We start from the raw sequence: 20900 nt of genomic DNA, 5'->3' as shown, positions 1-20900 counted from the left end.
GATGTCGAACTCAAGTATGAATTGCAAATTGAATTCTTGAAATCGCACTTCAAGCATTTTTCTACATTAGATTTGTATAGTGATACACAATTTCATCCTCTATGAATTTAAGTGGATCTGCAAAAAGAAAAGACAAGAGCAAGGTAAGTGACATTTGGCATGTTCGTGTACATATCGTCTCCTACGATTTTATGAGAACAAGAGTAAATCTCATTATGTTGCTCAAGGGAAAACGATAAAGTACCCCGCATTGTGTTGTAACATTAAATCAAACGTTTGTTGAGAAGCAACCCATCAATCTTTAAATTAGGTTATGTAATTTATTTATTTAATAATATCTTTTAGTATAGAATTTATCTACTAAATGTGAGAAGACCTTTTCTTTTTTTTTGGAAAGGACATAATTGAAATATTGCCAGACCAATAAGATGCAGATGTCGCAATTATGACTTGTAGTTTACAAACGCGTACATTAAGTAAAATTTCATATATCACAATTACAATGTGAGATTTGTAATTGCGATATGCGAGAGACTTATACTCGTTGAACTTACTCTTCCATAAATTTCAATTTTATTTGAAGTCTCTCTTCCTTTCTCTCAAAAATTTAAATTGTCTTCAATAAAAATTTCAAATATTCTAATTGTTTTCGATTTATTTTCCAACAATTTTTCTCACTTATTGAAGAATCAAAGCATATACACTCGAGAATTTAGATATGAAAGCTTAAACTCTTGCTCTTATCTTTTGAAGGAGTGATATATTCCTTTTTAAAAACGAAAAATCTTCACTAAATACTAGTATATACACCAACTAAAAAGAAAGCGAAAAAAAAAAGAAAAAGACAAGTTCGTACAAAATTATATAATACTGAATATTATCCATTGAATATTTTATTTCCGATAGGTATAAGATCAAATGGAGACAACCAAACAACATGCCTTCATAAAAAAAAAACATGTTAAATAGCAATGACCAAATAAAATACGTGTGAATACGAATTCGAGAGTATATTGACCCATGGGTCCAACTTTTGGGTCAAAAATTATGTTTACTACCCAAACAAAGTTTGGGCCCAATTTTTTTAGAATCCATTAAAGGCCTATTAGGGTTTGATGAGTATATAGCAGTACCCTTTACCTTCTCCGCGATCTCTGTACATTGAAGGAGACGAACAAACATGGTGCACGTCTCTTTTTATCGCAACTGTGAGTATTTTTTTCTCCTTTTTGTCTAATCTCTCATTGTGTATCTCTTTGATTATACGCAAAATAGTGATTTTTTGGGGGGAATTTAGTAGGAATATGGATGTATGCAGCATTTGAGATCAATTTATGTCGTTAATAGTGTGGTTTTATTGTAAAGTTTTAGTTTTTTAGCTAATTGCACCATTGTTTAGATTTGGGTAGCTGGTAATTGTACTAGTTTGTATAAGTTTATTTGTTTCATTAATGGAGAACCTTGAAGGTTATAACTGTATGATCAGTTGGTTTGGAATGTAAATTTCAATTGTGTTGCTCGGATTTGAAATTGGGTCACTTTTCATTTTTCGTTTTTTTAATGCGATTGAGGACTTTTATATTACCATTGGGCTAAGAGTGAGGTTATGGAGTCTCTGTGTTTTGAGAGACTCCTTATTTACCTTAAAGTTAAATTATGTGCTTCATTCGTCCCAATTTATGAGACATGGTTTGGACTGGACATGAAGATTATGAAAAAGTTGGAAGACGTTTGAAATTTGTGTTCTAAAATGAACCGTAGATGTTTGGTGTGACTAAAAATCATTTTATTAAGTGCAAGTGTAAAGATGAATTTTTAAGTTGAGTTGAATTTAACTTCAGAAAGGGGACATTTTTTTTTTGGTATGGCCTGAAAAGGGAAGTATGTCTCATGAATTGTAACGGAGGGAGTAGCATTTTTCGGGTTGTTTAGTTGACGACATCTGATGTGTGATTTAGTCATTAGTTGATTGATTGATGACGTCTGTTATATGCAGTGACCTAACATTAATTGGTCTTTATGTCTAATAGTCTGTATTTTTCAACTTTGCTGTGATATGCTTAGCTCAAAATTCAGGCTGTGTATAGTATATTCACATGGTAATTAAGTCTATCTTACATAATTGTGATATGTAATTCAGATGGGAAGACCTTTAAGAAGCCACGAAGGCCCTACGAGAAGGAGCGATTGGATGCAGAATTGAAACTTGTAGGAGAGTATGGACTAAGGTGCAAGAGGGAGCTTTGGAGAGTTCAGTATGCTTTGAGCCGTATCAGGAATGCTGCTAGAATGCTTCTGACATTGGATGAGAAGGATTCACGTCGTATTTTTGAAGGTGAAGCTCTCCTGAGGAGGATGAACAGGTATGGATTGTTGGATGAGAGCCAAAACAAGCTTGATTATGTCTTGGCACTCACCGTGGAGAACTTTCTTGAGCGTCGTCTCCAAACACTTGTCTTCAAGACTGGCATGGCTAAGTCAATTCATCATGCCAGAGTGCTCATCAGGCAAAGGCATATCAGGTACAAATAGTTACTTTATTGGCCAAATGGAAATAAATAATTTCAGTCTTGCTTGTTTTTGTTGTTTATCAATTTTTCCCACTGCTGTGCATATATCTCTGCTGGATTTGTGAAGAACACAATTTACCAATATAGCATTTTTGGGTTCAACCACTTCTTATTTTTCAAAATCTTCCTGAATTATTGGCGTTGATTTTACACCAAATGTTTAGACGATCCTATAAATGCTACAAAGATCCATCAACAATTAAAGACAAGTTTTTTATCTGGCATTATCTAGTAGATCAAAGTTCCATGTTATGAAGATTGTTTCATTTCATCAATCAAAATTTTCTTTTTTCGTCAATCAATATTAGGCGGGAAAGGAACACTTTATTTTTATTCCGGAGTTATTTTCAAATGCACTTTATACTACGATTGCCATTTCCGTGCAAATAGGATTTTATTAAATGTAGTGAGTTTATGACAACATACTAGACATGGCATGAAAATAATATCTGGTGCATGATTATTCATTTCTTTCAAGTATTTATCAGAAGAAAGAAGTCTGCTGCATGTAGCACTAGTTTTGTTTTACACCAAGCAGAATCACATATAATATACAGAATCCCCAGTGTAGTAATGTACCTACTTTTTATTTGGTGCCTGGGAATTCGGATCTCTCAGTTCTGATTCACAATATCTTTGCATTGCAGAGTTGGTAGGCAGGTGGTGAATGTTGCTTCTTTTATGGTGAGAGTGGACTCCCAGAAGCACATTGACTTCTCTCTCACTAGTCCGTTTGGTGGTGGCCGTCCTGGAAGAGTGAAGCGAAAGAACCAAAAGTCCGCTGCCAAGAAGGCTGCTGGTGGTGATGGTGATGAAGAGGATGAAGAATGATCAACTATCTTAGTGTTTGGTCTATTTGGCTTGTAGTACTGGCCTATCTTATTTTTCTGCTATTTGTGGTTTATCTTCATGTAGTAGTAAAGAAATATTAAACAGAAGTTTCTAATTTTGGATTTTGCAGTGTTTTAAGAGTTTTGACTAAATCTGTCTTACCATATGATTTTTTTGAGAATTTTACCCTCTTAAGGGGTCGTTATACATGTATTAGTGACGTAGAGATTAGTTATGAGTGAATCTTGAAGAAAAATAGGAAAGACGGGGTCTTTTAGAGGAGAGGGAGATGGAGAGAGTGTTGAAGCTTCAACTCTTCGTCTCCATTGCCATGCATTGGAGCTCTGGTCATCACCATTGATGAACTTACCAAGGTTTCGACTAGCAAGGATCTTGTTTGTGAGGGCAAACAACTCTAAAATTGAGATGTGGAAGGTAAATATGGACGATCTTTATGTGCTACAACTTATTCTTGATGTGAAACTCGAGATTGATTAACTCTCTCCCTTTTTTAGAGGATCCATCAGTGTTGCATTTGTACATTGCATTAGGAGATGTAGACTATAGTATTTGTTATTCTTAAGCACAATATTATTTAAAATAATTCATATGCTATAATTGAAATGTCAAAGTGAATTATGCATACTTGACTTCAAAATTAAAAAATCTAATATAAGTATAATGTAACCAACAAAGAAATTAGTCAAAAATAATATTTACTTAGGTTGGACTTTTTCATCAATCATATTATAGTTTCATGCATTACGTGATTAAAAAGTACAGTATTAAAAAAAGAAGTAAACAAAGCGCGCACACAAAAAAAAAATCACAACAATGTTGGGAAAAAGGCTTAAATTGAAATTAGAATAATAAAATTTGCTATGCAAAAAAAAATTAAAACGCTTTGATCTTTAAAAGATGTTACTTAAATATAAGTTTAATGGTGATCAAGTTATAGAATACTTTTCTTTTCTAACATGTTCTATTATAATTATAATTATAGTATATAGGGTAAATTTTAATTGAATTTTAACTAATGATAATAAAATTATGATAAACAAGAATTATATTTCTATCACACAATTCAAATAAGAAAATTTTAAATTATTACCTACTTCGTATACGAAAAGGCTTAGTAAACTTTTCATTTGATTTTAATTTCCTAAATATTATAAAAATAATTCATAACTATTTTGTTTAGTGTGAAATTTCATTTTAACTGGATTAAAAAAGTGAACAATATTTCATCAAGACCTTTCTTATTCTTAAAAGAAGTTCAATGAAGATCAAATTACAAAATAGCTTTTCTTTCTAACATGTTCTATTACAACTATATTTTAGTACATATGGAAAATCTTAATTAGAATTTATAGCTCTCTAATAATAAAATAAGGATCAAAAGAAAATATAATCCTATTAGACAATCCAAAAAAGGAATTTAAATAAAATAAATTTTAAAGCCCTAAATATTAAGATCATACCTATTTTCATATAAGGAAAGATACTCAATAAGAATTTTTTATTTAATTTCAAAGTCTTGACTCATATATAAGTAATTGACTAATTACTTTGCCTCCAAATTAAAAAAAAAAATTAGATCATATTATCTGTTAAACAAAAAATATTTGAAAGTATTTTAATGGAAGAAAATGTTTTATTAGAAGTCCCTAAGAAAATTATATTTTATATTTTCTTGTAAAGAAAATTGGATAAGTGACAATTAGTTTAGGTCCATTTATTTTAGTTGTTGTGTTTTTATATTATAAATAGTTAGTCTAAATTAGTTGTTATTATACACAATGAAGATATAATTAGTTACTTACTCCCTTGGTCTCATTTTATTGTTTAATAGTTTATTAAATGCATAAACATTAAGGTTATGTGTAGTAAATTCTAAAACTTGCAACGATTTTAGTTTGATTGATCAATAAAAAATAAACTCAAAATGAGAAACTTTATCTATAATATTATTATAAAATTTCCTTTTAAGAAAGATTTTTTTGGAACTTATCATATCAAATACACAAGTTTAATACGTAATATTTTTATATTTGATATATTAATACAGCTTATCAAGTTTGGGACTGATATTTATAGTAGTTTTTTTTAGGTTATTATTAAATATTGTTATACATAACTTATCATTATTATTTAGTATAAGAGCTCTATTTTATGGTAAAATGATTATTTAATTTAACTAAATATTTGACTCATATAAGGTTGTGATGAATGGGCTCAACAATTGGAAATATGGATATCCATATTTGTCTATATAAGTTAAACGACTTGATTTTTTTAATAAATATGGACTGAATTTACCGACTTTATTTATACGTATACTTTGACATTTAATGGAGGTCCTATGCTTTTGAGGGATGGTTGATTTAATCGGTTTGAAAAATATAAAGAACTTGTATTACTTTTGATTGTATTTACGTAATATTGGTATGTCACGAGTTTAGATGTAGTAAGATGGTTAATAAGCGTTTATATAGGCATAAACGATCCCAACTTTTTTGGGACTAAAGGCGTAATAGTAGTTATTGAATTAGTTTAGAGAATCCAACACGAGTAAGACAATATTTTTTTTGGAGAATCCAGTCTTAACACATGTACACATTGTTCTAACTCCAACTAATAGAATGGGAGAGCTACACTTGACAATTACTATTTTGCTTGATGGCTTTCTTTCTTATTGATTTTAGGTTCATACTTTACTCTCTAATTCGAAAAGATTGTATACCAATGTTTCCATAGTAGGAACTTCCACTTTTCTTAGTCAAAGTATGGACTTGGGCTCCGATTCAGAACTTTGAATCGATCAATCGAGTGGAACAACGAGATGCCCCGAAAAAGTTGCCATAAGAGAAGCCTCTAAAGAAAAAAAAGTGACATAATAGGTCAAAAATTGTTCTCACTCCTTGCCGGAGCGGCATACCAAAAAAAAAAGTCCTTCCTCATATTCGAACCGATGACTTTCTTAACCTATTTCTAAAGGGTGAACTGATCAACTTGCATGTGTTAAGCATACGACTGACGTAGCATGAATAGACCTTCTTTATCACTTTTCGACTAGCTATAAACTTCACCTCCCCTCCCTTCCCTTACTTAGATGGAGAAATAAGTATACAGTCCACTATTTTTGGAGAGTTAAATCAGCTTTCACTACACTTGTGAAACATCATCTGATAAACATGCCTGTGATGCACTATATATGTATCACAATAAAATGAATAAAGCTTCAAACAACAACAACATATCAAGTGAAATTTGGAGAGGATAGAGTGTATCCAGACCTTACCACTACCTCGTGAATCTACCTTACCACTACCTCGTGAATCTTGAAGGTAGAAAGATTGTTTCTGAATGACCTTCAGCTCGATTAAAACAATATAAAGCTCAAAATAACACAAATTTAAACTGAAAGTAGAAAGGTATTCTAAAGGTATCAATAATGTCTCAATTTGTAGCCTGTCAACAAGAATAAATGTATTTGGTACATAAAACAAGATCTCAAATGAACATCACTACAAAACCTTATTTTTCTTCCTCAACAATGTCAATAAAAATAAGGATCACAGCAGAACCAAAATCTATCACTGTATTGCTCCCATCTTCAAGTTAATATTTTACCTATGCGGCGCCTTTGGAGTTTTATGCAAATGAAAATGGGAGATGATAAAAGTCGTACTCAAGATCGACCTTCTAAAGAAGGTAATTCTGTTGAATATTGGGTATAGTTTGGTAATCTGATAAGATAAAAACAGAAGGATTCAAAAACGAAAAGGTTGGGATAAATTACCAATTGGCAAGAATTCCCAATTCTGTATCTACTTGCAAAAATCATATATGTCAGCAACCCATGACAGCACAATTATACACAAAGCTACCAGATCGCTTTCGTCCAAGTAAGTTCCACTGAGGCGGTCCTTCACTAGGAACCCATGAATTAACTTCGATATGCCCTTCACCCATGGTTCTAGGCCCTCCGATTACAATTAGCCTATCACCACAAGCTCGAAAAGCCAAGCCCCAACCATTCATCGAAGCTGCTCTTTCGGGCAATCTTCCAATAGTAGCCCATATTTTATTTTGCTTGTCATACTTCCTCACCTCCATGTCAGCATAATCAGCAGCATACAAATCATTATTTACAACTGCAACCAAAGGAGGTGCTTCTGAAGTAGCAGGCATATCACCCCTAGCTCGGACAGGAGACATGCTCGAAATTTCAGTCCATTTTTCTGTTTTCAAATCATATTCCTCTCCACAAGTCAGTAGCGCGTTTGACGACTCTGTACCTCCAATGCCTCCAATTACATAAAACTTGTTGTCCATAAATACCGCAGAACACATCTTACGCCGCTTGTTCATGCTTGGTAAGGTCTTCCACGTTCCAGTCTCTGAATTGTAAAGTTCTGCTGAGCTGAGGATATTGCCCTGTGAGTCACAACCACCAGCTAGAATGGCAATCTCCCCAGAGCTGGCAGAGCCAAACAAACACCTTGGTGCATTCATTTCCATTCCAGATGACCAACTGTTTGTCAGTATACTATAACGATAAATGACATGTGACAAAATCTCCTTTCCAAACACAAGCAGCTCAGTGCCAACTGCTAAAGACTCCTTGTCTGAGAACACAAAACATTCATTGAAATTCATTGATGGTAGATGCATCCAACGGCGACGAATGGGGTCAAAAGCTTCCCATTGACGAAGATGGCAAGAAAAATAAACCCAATGCTCAACCACGCCTTGTTGACGCCGCAGTCTGTAAAGCTCCCCACTCCTAATTAACGAGCGGAAGCTACGATTTAAAGATGCAATAGCACCATAATCAGACCTGGAGCAATGAATGAGAGAGCTAACAGAGTTGTCTCGGCCAATGGATGGAATAAGAGAACTGGTATCTTCATCATGACGCTGGTCACCAGCTTGGTCATCTGGTGACGCTAGAACGACTTCTTCTCCATCACGAGCATCAGATAGCTTTGGCAACTTGCGTTGCACAACTTCATCCTCCTGATTATTTTCCAATGGCCTTTTACCATGCTGAACTTCAATCATATCGAGGCTGTAATTCATGCAGGCCGACCAGTTGTTGCTTTCTCTTGTGAAATCCCTCGGAACCAAACAAGACCGATCTTCCAACATGTCGTCCAGGTTCAACCTAACCAATAGAATTCCCAATAAGAATTCATCAAAACATAGACAGAAACCTATTGAATTCTAAGCAACCAAACAACAAAATTCTCCCTCATCAAAGCACAAGATTCAACCTAACCAATAGAATTCCCAATAAGAATTCATCAAAACAAAGACAGAAACCTATTGAATTCTAAGAAACCAAACAACAAAATTCTCCGTCATCAAAGCACAAGAAAGGTAATCAATCTCTAACTACTCTTTCCATCGACATCAATTCGATCACAAAATAAAGCAATTCCAGTATCTTATAATGAATAAAACCAATCCAGATTACACAAATACAAAGAATAAAAGCAAATTTACTACCACACACTCATTTAAGGTACAATTCAGATTTACTTGATTCTTCAATACACATCATAACTGCAGAAGCCAATCTATATACACAGAACTAGAAACACCTCAAAACCTGAAAATTTTCAATCAAATGAACATGCAAGAACAAACAACAACAGAAGAATATCAGTAAACAACTAAATTCACCAGAAATTACATACTTGAAATCAAAAACACCCTAAAAATTGAAGCTTTAAATCAAAAGATAAGTGAATTCCACAAAGATTCAGTTTTCCAATACATGAAAATTCAGTAAATGGGTTAATCAAAATTCACCAAAAAATAGCAGATACCCAGAATCAAAAACACCCAAAAATTGCTTTAAAAACTGAAACTTTGGATAAAAAATGCATACTTCACCGACCCAGATCTCTAATTTCAGATAAGAAAACACCCAGAAACTCAAAAATAAATCTTGTATTAATTTCAATCCCAATAATTCAATTAGATCTCTTTATCATGTTTACAAAATTAAAAGGAAAAAAAAGATTACCTGATTAGATTTATGTATACATCTCCAACTTTAAATTTCTACTGTGTGTATGTGTGTGTTTTTGCTCTCTTTTTCTTCTTTTTTGTGTGTGTGATTTTAGGTTCTATGGATTGTTTGTGCAATCAAAGTAGACTTTGGCTTCTGCTTTGGGGCATAATTTTTAGAGGACCCCTTTTTTCTCTCTTCCATACTATTTTATGTCAACTACTAAATTAATATATACTAAAAGAATGAAGAAGAGAGAAGGTACTGTTCATTCCACAGCTGGAAATGTGTCATTCATATGCTTTTTTTTTTCTTTTTCATTCCATGATGTGTGTGAAAAATACAGAGTAACAAGAAGTAGAGAGAATATAATATACAAAAATAGAGATAGTCGGTTGACGGTTTGGCTAAGTGGTCAATGAAGTAGTTGAGAGAATGAGGTTTTTGGTTGAAATGTTAGTGGAGATGAAAATACTAGTGAGTCTTTTCATCTGTCATAATCTTGATGAATATAGTTATCTGGTTGACATAGTTATTTAATGAAGTGGTTGAGAGCATGAGGTTTCAAGTTGAATGTCAATATTAGTGATTCTTTCCATCTGTCATAATCTTGATGAATATAAAGACTATATAGTTATCTTGTCGACATAGTCAATGAAGTAGTTGGGAGTTTGAGGTTTCAGGTTGAAATATCAATGGGGACAAAAATACTAGTGATTCTTTTCATCTGTCATTATCTTGCTAAATATAGTTATCTGGTCGACGACAGTGTGTGCTAATAGTCAATGAAGTGGTTGAGAGCATGAGATTTCAGATTGAAATGTCCGCAGAGATAAAGAAAATACTAGTGATTCTTTTCATATGTTCTAGCCTTGGTGAATATAGTTATATGGTCGATGATGTGATCTAATAGTTAATGAAGTGGTTGAGAACATGAAGTTTCAGGTTGAAATGTCAGTAAAGACAAAAACACTAGTGATTCTTTCTATTTATCCTAATCTTGATGAATATATAATTACCCGATATCTAACTATTAATGATGGAAGGTGACATATGTATTGTAAAGTTCAAATCGTGTGAAAATTTGCCACAAAAACGAACTCAGACATCATAATCGTGAAAGAAAAAAAGAGAGAGAGGGTTAGTAGAACTTTACTTTTAAAAGGATAAGGGTGGAGGAAGAAGGTTTGTGACGCCTACACTTATTGGAATACATTCCTCTTCTGTTTTAAATTTTCATTTTATTAATTTTTGCATAAAATGTAACTATCATGTTGACTATACCCCTGCCGTTAAAACAAAGTTATTTATGCCCTTGCCGTTACCAATTTCACCATTTATACCCCTCAATTGACGGAAATCCCCAAATTGACTCAAATTAACCAATTTTACTTAAATTACCCAATTCTAACCCGATCTGATCCGACCCGAACCACCAAATAATATAACCCATTTTTGTTCTATCTTGTTTATCTTCATCTTTAATGTTGGATTCTTTTTAAAAAACAACCTGTAAACAATACATTTGAAAACACCCATCAAACAATTAGCAAAAACCACCTGCTCTATCCACGAACTCCAGCGAAGAGCGAACGCCGCCAATCCCCTCCCTTTTCCCCTTTTACGTTTCGCCGCCAGTCCCCTCCCTTTTAGTTTCGCCGCCAGTCCCCTACCTTTTCCCCTTTTACGTTTTCTTCTATTGTATATGTGTTTTTGGCTCCAACTCCGGTGAACAATGACCATGAACTCCGGCGAGGCTCTGCAAATCAGCAGCCACCACAGCCTCTCTCCCAACACCAAAATCAGCAAACCCATTTCTCAAACCAGTTAACAACACCAACACAGCTCCACGATCGAGCTTCACCCTCATTCTCCGGTGACCCTCTATTTTCTTTCCATTCTTATAGTTTATGATGTATTTTTTTTTTTACATTTTTCACTCTATTCTCTGTGTTTCAGATTTGGTTAGGGAGTTCAAGCTCCAATAAATTTTCATTCATATTTGTTGTTCAAGTTTGTGTATGCTATTACACTTTGTTGTTGATTATTTTAATTTTTGGTTTGATATTATTGTATTTTTGGGCACTGTTACAGCTTTTGCTTGTTAATTTGTTATTATGTTGGACTTTTTTTAAAATTAATTTTAAAGTTGAAGATTAACAGAAATGAAGATGAACAAAAATGGGTTTATATTATTTGGTGGTTCGGGTCGGATCAGATCGGGTTAGAATTGGGTAATTTAAGTAAAATTGGTTAATTTGAGTCAATTTGGGGATTTCCGTCAATTGAGGGGTATAAATGGTGAAATTGGTAACGGCAAGGGCATAAATAACTTTGTTTTAACGGTAGGGGTATAATCAACTAATAAACCAAAGTTGAGGGGTATTTTTGACCCTTTTCCCTTTTTTATATAGTAGTAGTATTAGTTTAGTGTACCTATTTACTTTTATGCGTGATTAAAGTTAGAGGCGAATTCATGATCTGAAGACTTCGGATGCATTAATATTGTCTTAGCTTAAATATGAGCTTAGATTTAAACCATAGTCTCATGGATAGTTGCTCTAGCTTGTACCAGCAGCACAAGGGCACTTTTGTGCTCCTCATGGATGCACTACTAATTATATCATAGTTTTTGTCATTTTCTCAAATATATATATATATGATTTTTTTTCAGAGTTAGCGGATATATGTGCACCATTATGAGTCCACCTCTGATTAAAGTGAGAAGTTAATTTGGTAATAAATATTATAGGATATTGTTGACTTAATTAAATTGCTCATAGCTATATTTCAATGAATTTTCAAGTTTTAAATATTAGAGTGAAATCTAATTTTAAAAGGTAAAAATAGCAAATAATATTTTACTAAGGGTGTGTTGCACATATGTATATATAAATTTACGAATTTATCATTAAAAAAAAAAATACACTCTTCGTTTGTTATCACTAACTTCAAAAATAAATTAAAAATTATAGTAAGTTTACCTTAGATTCCTTCTCATACATTTGACTCTAAACACACCCCTACATAAAATCGAATCCAGCTTTAATTTCTTTTTTGAGGAAATTCAAATATATATAATTAGGCTTCTTAATTATAGTTTACTTGATTATGATTTGTAATGGTATGTTAGTAGGAAAAATGAGGCAAGCGAGATTCAAAGAGTGAGAAGAGAGGTGAACGTGAGTATAAAGAGAGGAGAGCGAGGACGAGGAAGAGAGGAGAGAGATAATTACTATAAAATCTAATTATAACTATGAATTATAATTAATCTTTCAAAATATAAGAATGTATAATATCACATATTTGCTAAATTACATAATTATTTCAGCTTTTGATAATTTACACTTTGTGGAATAATCATCATCCACGCCTACTTATGTCTCTTTGTTGGCTTCCTTTTATGTGTTTTCTTCTTAAGATACACACTAATTTTTCAATAAAAAAAAAGGTTCCAAGAATTTGGTCAGTCATAAAAAAGTAGCTAATTACTTGTCCCTTTTCAATAGGAATTTCCATAATCATATCAAACTTTATAACCGGTATATAACCGTCCACCAAAATAATATTCAATAAACACACATCTCTATATTCAATGGAATTTATAAGTGGAGTCTGGACAGGATAAAGTGTATGCAGATCATACTTCTACCTCATGAAGATAAAGAGACTGTTTTCGGAGGACCCTCGACTCGAATATAACATATCAAAATAATGAAAAGGAAAACGACAATGGAGAAACAAAGCAACTAATAACGAAACAATAGCAACCATAAAATAGTAAGATAACCCGAACACAATAAACAACTAACAACATATGATGATGGGATAAAAAATAAAACACTATAGGAAAACAGTTAACCCCCTCAAAAATCAAAACAACGCTTCATATATACCTACTAACCTTTTACCCTAATACGTGGCTTTATCCTTTTGTCTAATATCATGTCCTCTTTGAATTGCGTTATTTTCTATCTAATCACCTCTTCCCAATATTTTTTCGATCTATCTTTTTCTTTCTTTGTATCCACGATATCCAACTACTCATATTTCCTCACTAGAATATCTAAACATCTCCTCTTTACATGTTCAAATCATCTTAGTCTTGCTTTCTTTCGTTTTGTCCATGACTTGTCATGGAGTCATCAAATATGTTAAAAATTCTTAGATGTGATCATGTTTTTTGTATTATTAGGCGCAAGCCCCACAACCAAAAGAGCAATTTTCAAAGTTCAATTAGCACAAATTTGAAACTGCAATATATTTTTACTATATGATATATAATATATAATATTGGGTGTGAATCCGATTCTTTATTTCTTTTTCTCTTCAATTTTACAAATTTTTATTTTTGTTTAAATAAAAAGCACATGTCATAATTAAAAATTAAGATTAAATTATTCAAAGTAAAATTCTACTCATTACAATTTAGTTTTTTTATTCTAAAAGCTTTTGACAGCCTACAATTTTAGTTAAAACGATATTCCATTCATAAATATATTAAAAACTTTTCTCAGTTTTGCCTGCTTAAGAACATCATTTATTTTACTGGTCCACAATATTTACGTATCATAAACTGAAGTCAATCTAAAAAAAGTATAATAAATATTTAAAGGACAAAAATTAAAAATATATTTCGTTTGTTAAAACAATAAATAAATACGGTATATAATAATAAAATAATTTCCGACATAAAATAAATTAAATTCCCCATCACAATTCCCAACTGATTAATCGATAATTATAGATGAACTATTCTTGTCAATTTAATTAGCATATAAAGTTAGGGAGTTCTTGTGGTCCCTACTTTCTTTCATTCTCTCTCTTTTTTTATTTTTTGTGTTTGATATATATTGAGATTTAATTAAATTTAAATATGTCTTAAATTAGGGTAAAACATCTATTAACAAAGGTTATTTCATACCAATATACGGTTTGAGTCGGAAATTTTTAATTAAATACAAAGGACTACTAACCACTCGACCAACAAAAGAATTGGCTTTATAGTCTACTTACAATTTTTTTAATTATAGTTTTATGTTTTTAATTTATTCCTAAGAGATCAAAACAGAATTTTTATTCTATTTATTTTTTAATTACCTTTGTAGTATTTCTTTTATTCTTTTTATTTTATTTTCTATTATGATATTTTAAAAAAAAAATATATGTAAGATTCCTTTTGACAACTTTACACGTTTTGTCGACGCTTTACTTTTTATAAGTCAAACTTATACTTTGGTTTCATCTTTAAATTTTTCTCTTTTGTATTTTGTTGTTATTTTCTGAAACGGTATAATAACATTTGTTAAACTTTGACTAGGATTTGATACGTGATTGACTTCAATAAAAGAGTTATAATAATAATAAGATGGCATTTGCATTCTTCTACTCAAAATAATAGTACTACTATTTCAACACGTCTCAATTTATATAGTATAATATAGTATCCTTTGTTTTTCAAAATTCAAATAAAGTGAATTTAGATTAATATTTTACTCTAATATTAAAATAAAAAGAATTGTAATTTATAATATTATTTATTATTTAATTTTAAAAATTAGTCAGATTAATTTTTGAGAAACGAATCGGGATAGAGAATAGTTATTAAATCACACGATCTAATATTTGTAGCTTAGTACTTAGTAGTATGAAATAAATGTAACTTTTATATATGCTCTGATCAGATCTAGATTGTAAATTGTAGGATCTATTTAGATGTGACGCTCCTAATATAAGATTTTATTCATATTTGGAATTCGAATGTGAGACATCTAGTTAAGACTAGAAGAGTTCTACCACTTCACCACAATTCATGTTGATAAATTAGTCACCAATTAAGTTTACTCCATTCAAATTTTTTGATCTTGTCACTTTCCCCTATTGTATGTTGGACAAATACTTTTGTTGACTATGACCAAGAGAAAAAAGGGATAAAAAGAAAAAGAAAACAAAATAAATGAATAAAATAATTATTATAAAAGGTGGGAAAAGAAAAAAGAGGCAAAGGAATGGCGTGTGTATTTTTTAATAATTTGACTAGGGTCTAGTGCCGTGTACGACTTGACGGCACACATTTAAAAATAATAGAGTGCGCGTATATTTTACTTCTATGTTGAAAATAGATTAAAATATTTTTAATAGATTCTCAATTTAATAAATAACAATAGTAACAAAACTATAGATAGAAGTAACTTACAACAAAATAATTGATAGTTTTCCTTTAAGAAACAAAATAGAAATCGAAGGACATAAAATTATAAGAGTAATATTGTGACTATTAATACGGACAAACAAAAAGATCATACACTCCTCCTATTTAGTGGCGGAGGCAGGAATTCTATCAAGGAGTTCAAATAAAAAAAAAATTGTTGCCTGAAATCGAACCCGTGACCCAAAGCTCACATAGGAGAAATTATGAACCCCATAAACCATTGAGCTACTCCTTTGACATATGCTCAGGGGGTTCAATTTTAAATATATACATGTACACAAAAAAAATGATTTTATATATATAGTGTAATTTTTTTTCCGAGGGGGGTCGGATGACCCCCCTCGACACACTCTACATCCACCACTGTCCCTACTAACCTTCTATCCTAATATGTGTATTCCACAACCTTCCTATCTATGATCAAGTCCTCCGTTAGCTGAAACTGCATTATATCCTGTCTAATCGCCTCTCTCCAATATTTCTTCGATTTATCTCTATGTCTCTTGAAACCAACCTTTCACACCTTCACATTGGATATCCATACATCTCCTCATCACATGCCTGAACCATCTCATGAACCTCACTATATGCATCTTATTGTCCTCCAACTAAGCCACTCTCACTTTGTCCCGAACATCCTCATTTCTAATCTTATCTTCTTCTTCTTCTTTTCATCCTCATCTACACCGATTTCATCTTCCACACTTGAACGCTCTTGACTGACCAATACTCCAATCCCATCTATATATTGCCTTAATAAAGCCACTTCTTTTTAAAGCCTAATCCCAATTTCTTTTTCTCACTCTTTCTCTTTCACTCTTTTCTTTTTCACGTGTGATTTTGATATAACTAGCTATTTTTCTAACTCACAATGCACTGTCAAAAATTGAAATTTTAAAAAGTATTCAATTGAGGGATAATTATCTAAATTGAATGTCACCAAATGAAAAGGTTCGCCTATCATCTGTTGGTTAAATGTGTTTACATATACATGGTTATATAAAATATATACATTACTTATATATTCTATATACAATATATATGTAATGTATAATATAAGAATGTATGTGTTAAATATAGTAGTATATAATGATGTATATGAAATGTATAAAAGTGTATATAACTCATGTTATATATATATTTTTTAAATGAAGAGGATTCTACGGTAGCTCGGAAATGATGGTAAAAATAACATTGAAATCGATTCGGCTTCATGAAATTCAATTAAACATATGTTGGCTATTTTAAATGTAAAAAGTTATTGGGCTATTCTTAATTATTGTAAACTATTTGTTTGGGGAGTACATATGGGTAAGAATCCCATAGTATAACTTTAGTTATTGGACTAGTCTATTAAGTTGGGATTCTAGCCTTCTACCAAATGAGCCCATCCATGGGTTACAACCCTAGGAATTTATTCTTTCTAATCAAAAGTTCTCCTTTCAATTTAACAAGTATGGATGGTTTCCTATTCGGGGTCTCGAATCCACATTGAGTCCTGACTAAGATCCAGATCGGATACTGCAGAGCTCATTTAGGAGTGACGCTCCCAATATGATTTTCTCCGTACACAATATGTTTATATGGAAGCATAAGGTCCAAGATATTTAAAAGCTAACCCAAAAGAACAAAAAAGACTCATGTCTTTGATCTTAAACTAGAAGGCCCTAAGTTAAGCGTATTTTAATACTTTAGAATAATAAAACCTAACATATAAATAAGCCATTAAGTTTTTGTTTTTAAGGGATTGTTTTTGGATGATGAGTTTTAGGTTACTCTTCAGGGTGAGGCTAAAGGAATTGTCCCTAGGTCCTTACAGGTGGTTCTGTAATAATTTTTTGAAAAAAATTGCCCGAAAGCCATATTATCAAAAAATTCATAAGCTAACAAACACAAAAAAAAAACTAAGAAAATTGCTTAATTCCTGTTGAGTAGCCTCTAAATGTTAATCGTCTCATACCTCCTCTTGAGTGTCTCTTGACTTACTACAAATTAGTAATTCATGTGTGAATTCATACATTTCAATTCTGGATTAAATATTTCTTCTGGCCCTATATTTAAGATTATTGATTGTATTTACATATGTCTAGGTAATTAATTACTTAAGTGTACATGTGTTTACCTCAATAATCATCTTAATCTTCACAATCTTTTATTGTTCTACATAATTATTCTTGGCGTTCATGTGGAGTTGAAGAATCCATCTTCAATTTCTTTAAATTTTCGAAACCATTTCACATTAAATACAATCAATTAAATCAAAAGAGTGACTCAATCAATATAGAATATTGCGCTTCGAGCCATATTAGTATGAGCCCTTTCCTATAATCCTATTGCACCAGTGCATAATTGCCCTCTTGCTATTCTTTCGTTATATATATATCCTAACTAATTTATAATGCTTGATACTCGAAAATATTTTAAAATAAGAATATTATGGATATTAATCCACTCTTCCAAGTTCAAGAACAATAAGTAAACGGACAAAACATCACAATATGAAACGATAAAAATCAATTATAGGAATAATAAAAATAAAGAAAATGCAACCAATTAGATACTTCATCATTCATCTTTTTTCAACGTATAGATACTTTAAAATTTATATATTTGTAAATAGTTTTAAGTGGTATTTCAATTGTTTTATCAAATTCATAACTACGCATGATTAATAGTGTCAATACTTTATTCAAACGCATAATAATTTAATTTCTTATAAAATCAGTTTGAACAATTTAGAATGGTTTTAATATCTGATATTTATAAGTTATTTTTAATCGATTAATGAAAATTTATCAATGATTGTGAGACAAAAGGGGCAGTTTGTCAAATGCATGGACAACTAGAGGGACAAGCTAGTAAAGCGAACACTTTTTGGGTGATCAATTTTGTTTGTCCGATATTTATTTTAATTTTTTTAATTAATTTAATTTAGAGACATGTAAGGTTAATTAAAGTATAAATCACTCTCTAATAAAAAAAAAATCATTATGATGCATCAAATTCAAGATATCTAGTAAAGAAAGAATGAGGCCAATATAGATTTATATGTTTTTTTTTTTAAATAGGGATAAGGCTCAAATATACCATCGAACTTTGAGAAAAAAGCTCATATATGCTAAATGTTAAAAATTTGGTTCATCCATGTAATTTTTGTTTGAGAAAAGACTCATCCATGCCACTATTTGTTAACTGAAATGACATACATGAGCTAAACTCTTAACATATGGTATGTATGAGTCTTTTCTCAAAGTTCGATGACATATTTGAGTTTTTTTTCTTTTTAAAAATGATCTAATTAATGACACGTGATCGAATTATAATTGACTACATATATATAAAAAAGGTTTTGCAAAATCGGAAATAATGACCTGAATGAGCCTTTTCTCAAATGAAAATGGCATAAATGAGCCAAAATTTTAACAGATTGTGACATAAATGAGTTTTTCTCAAAAATTCAATAACACATTTGAATCTTTTCTCTTTATAATATATTGAGCAGAAACGATAAAGTCTTCCATTAAAATTGACTTTACACCACTAATTTTATTGAGCCGCCCTAATTATTAGAAGAAAACATTTGGTCTATAAACGTGTTGAGCCGCCCTGATCACATGAGGAATGGGCAAAATACATATGCTCTTGTTATAAAGAAAGAAAATAGTGATGGTAATAGTGATAGCTTTGGCTTATGACATTAAATTTCTAAGGTGGGTTTGTTATGTTTCTTGAGGACATCCCTTGTTCGAATGCCATTTGTCATAGGACAGCCGGCTCAAGTACGAGGCGAAGCTAGCGTTTTAGTTTAACTGAATTCAATATCTTTAATTTAAATTTTGTTGATATATTAACATGTTGAGTTGAACTGAAATTAATTTTGATGATTGACAAATAATTAGAAAAGAATTAAATTCTTAGCAGGTCTTGATAATGATTTTAATAATTTTGATGATTAATATTAAACGATGCAAAAGAATCATGTCCTTAGCAGGCCTTTAGGCGATTGTTGATCTTTGGAGAAAGGCCCAAAATAGTCCCTCATTTTTGGGTTAAGACTCAAAGTCATCCTTGAGTTTTCACATGGAGCATTAATAGTCCCTTATGTTTGCAATATTGGTGCACTTATGGTCCTCTTTCAAAATATTGCCTATTTTTTAACATTGATTTTATTCATAATTAATGTATGAAATGTTTAATCGTCATTTTATATATTTAGTAGAAATAATAACTCCATGTGAGAGATTGTGAGAAGAAAAACACCTTATTTTGTTTAGTAGAAATCTTATTGCAGGTAAAGTCGAGACGTTCATCACAACGATTTCACGTATAATAGTACAAATTTTTCTTTTCTTGCAATGTCATACGTTAAAATGTTCTTAGTTTAGTTGCAGTAGTATTTATACTGAACAGAACAAAGTGTTCTTCTTCTCACCTTCTCTCACATAGAGTTATTATTTCTACTAAATATATAAAAAGACGATGAGACATTCTTTACATAAAATTATGAACAAAATTAATGTTAAAAAATAGGCAAAAGTTTAGGGGAGGACCAAAAGTACACCAATATTGCAAACATGAGGGACTATTAGTGCTCCATGTGAAAACTCAAGAATGACTTTGAGTCTTAACCCAAAGATGAGGGACTATTTTGGGCTTTCTCTCGTTGATCTTTCATGTTGGATTCCTTGAAGAATTAGGTTTATGGAGAAAACATGTTGTATCAAGAAATTTGTATTCATCATGAAAATATCGTTGCGCTTGCATTAAAGAAAGAACAAAGCATGAATTAATCTTCTTGAGTTACATGTTAACTCTTTTCTTAGTGTAATTGCATGTTTGTTTATGAATTCTATCTTGTGTAATCAAAGTATGAGTGGTTATTGATTGTTTAGTGTAATTTATCATTTAGGGTTCGCTTCAAGGCCCGCCATATCTAGCCTTGTCAGTCCTCTTTTTCTCACCTTTTCACATTTTGAAAATTTTTATTCCATTCAAGCGGATCGGAGCCCGATTTAACTTGACTAGATAGATTATTAGTAAGACTTTGGGTATTAGCACAAATATCTTTAATAACAATCAAACGAATCATTACACTAAACATTCTTCCGAGGATCATTTTTAGTTTTTGCATGATAAACTCAAGATGTCCATTTAACATTTCATCTTCTTATCCAACTAACATTTTACTTTTTTATATATTTATAGTTGTTTATCTATTATTTTAGAACTTTAATATATAATAGTATATATCTATTACAATACAAAA

The 20900-nt window shown here is 31.4% G+C and overlaps 2 protein-coding genes across 2 annotated transcripts; one reads left to right on the top strand and one right to left on the bottom strand.

Moving 5' to 3' along the window:
• The first annotated feature begins 1180 nt into the window (after window positions 1-1180).
• Window positions 1181-3401, top strand: LOC102594083 (40S ribosomal protein S9-2-like). Its single transcript, NM_001287939.1, has 3 exons — window positions 1181-1208; window positions 2141-2522; window positions 3218-3401. The coding sequence occupies exons 1-3, from the start codon at window positions 1181-1183 to the stop codon at window positions 3399-3401; spliced, it is 594 nt and encodes a 197-aa protein (NP_001274868.1).
• Window positions 3402-6815: 3414 nt separating this feature from the next.
• On the bottom strand, window positions 6816-9757 carry LOC102593767 (F-box/kelch-repeat protein SKIP11-like). Its single transcript, XM_006344209.2, has 2 exons — window positions 9439-9757; window positions 6816-8571 (listed from the first exon to the last, which is right to left on the bottom strand). The coding sequence occupies exon 2, from the start codon at window positions 8553-8555 to the stop codon at window positions 7254-7256; it is 1302 nt and encodes a 433-aa protein (XP_006344271.1). The 5' UTR covers window positions 8556-8571; window positions 9439-9757; the 3' UTR covers window positions 6816-7253.
• Window positions 9758-20900: the final 11143 nt, after the last annotated feature.

The sequence above is a fragment of the Solanum tuberosum genome, unplaced genomic scaffold, assembly GCF_000226075.1.
Source record: "Solanum tuberosum cultivar DM 1-3 516 R44 unplaced genomic scaffold, SolTub_3.0 scf00051, whole genome shotgun sequence".
Classification (NCBI taxonomy): Eukaryota; Viridiplantae; Streptophyta; class Magnoliopsida; order Solanales; family Solanaceae; genus Solanum; species Solanum tuberosum.
Note: the sequence above shows the minus strand (reverse complement) of the source record. Positions and strands in the feature narration are given on the sequence as shown.

What these genes read in the sequence shown, in the direction of transcription:
- LOC102594083 (NM_001287939.1), top strand. Translation starts at nt 1,181, where the DNA reads ATGGTGCACGTCTCTTTTTATCGCAACT. An exon ending in CGTCTCTTTTTATCGCAACT is followed by an intron (nt 1,209 to 2,140) that starts GTGAGTATTTTT and finishes TATGTAATTCAG; the next exon opens with ATGGGAAGACCTTTAAGAAG. An exon ending in ATCAGGCAAAGGCATATCAG is followed by an intron (nt 2,523 to 3,217) that starts GTACAAATAGTT and finishes TTTGCATTGCAG; the next exon opens with AGTTGGTAGGCAGGTGGTGA.
- LOC102593767 (XM_006344209.2), bottom strand. Translation starts at nt 8,555, where the DNA reads ATGTTGGAAGATCGGTCTTGTTTGGTTCCGAGGGATTTCACAAGAGAA.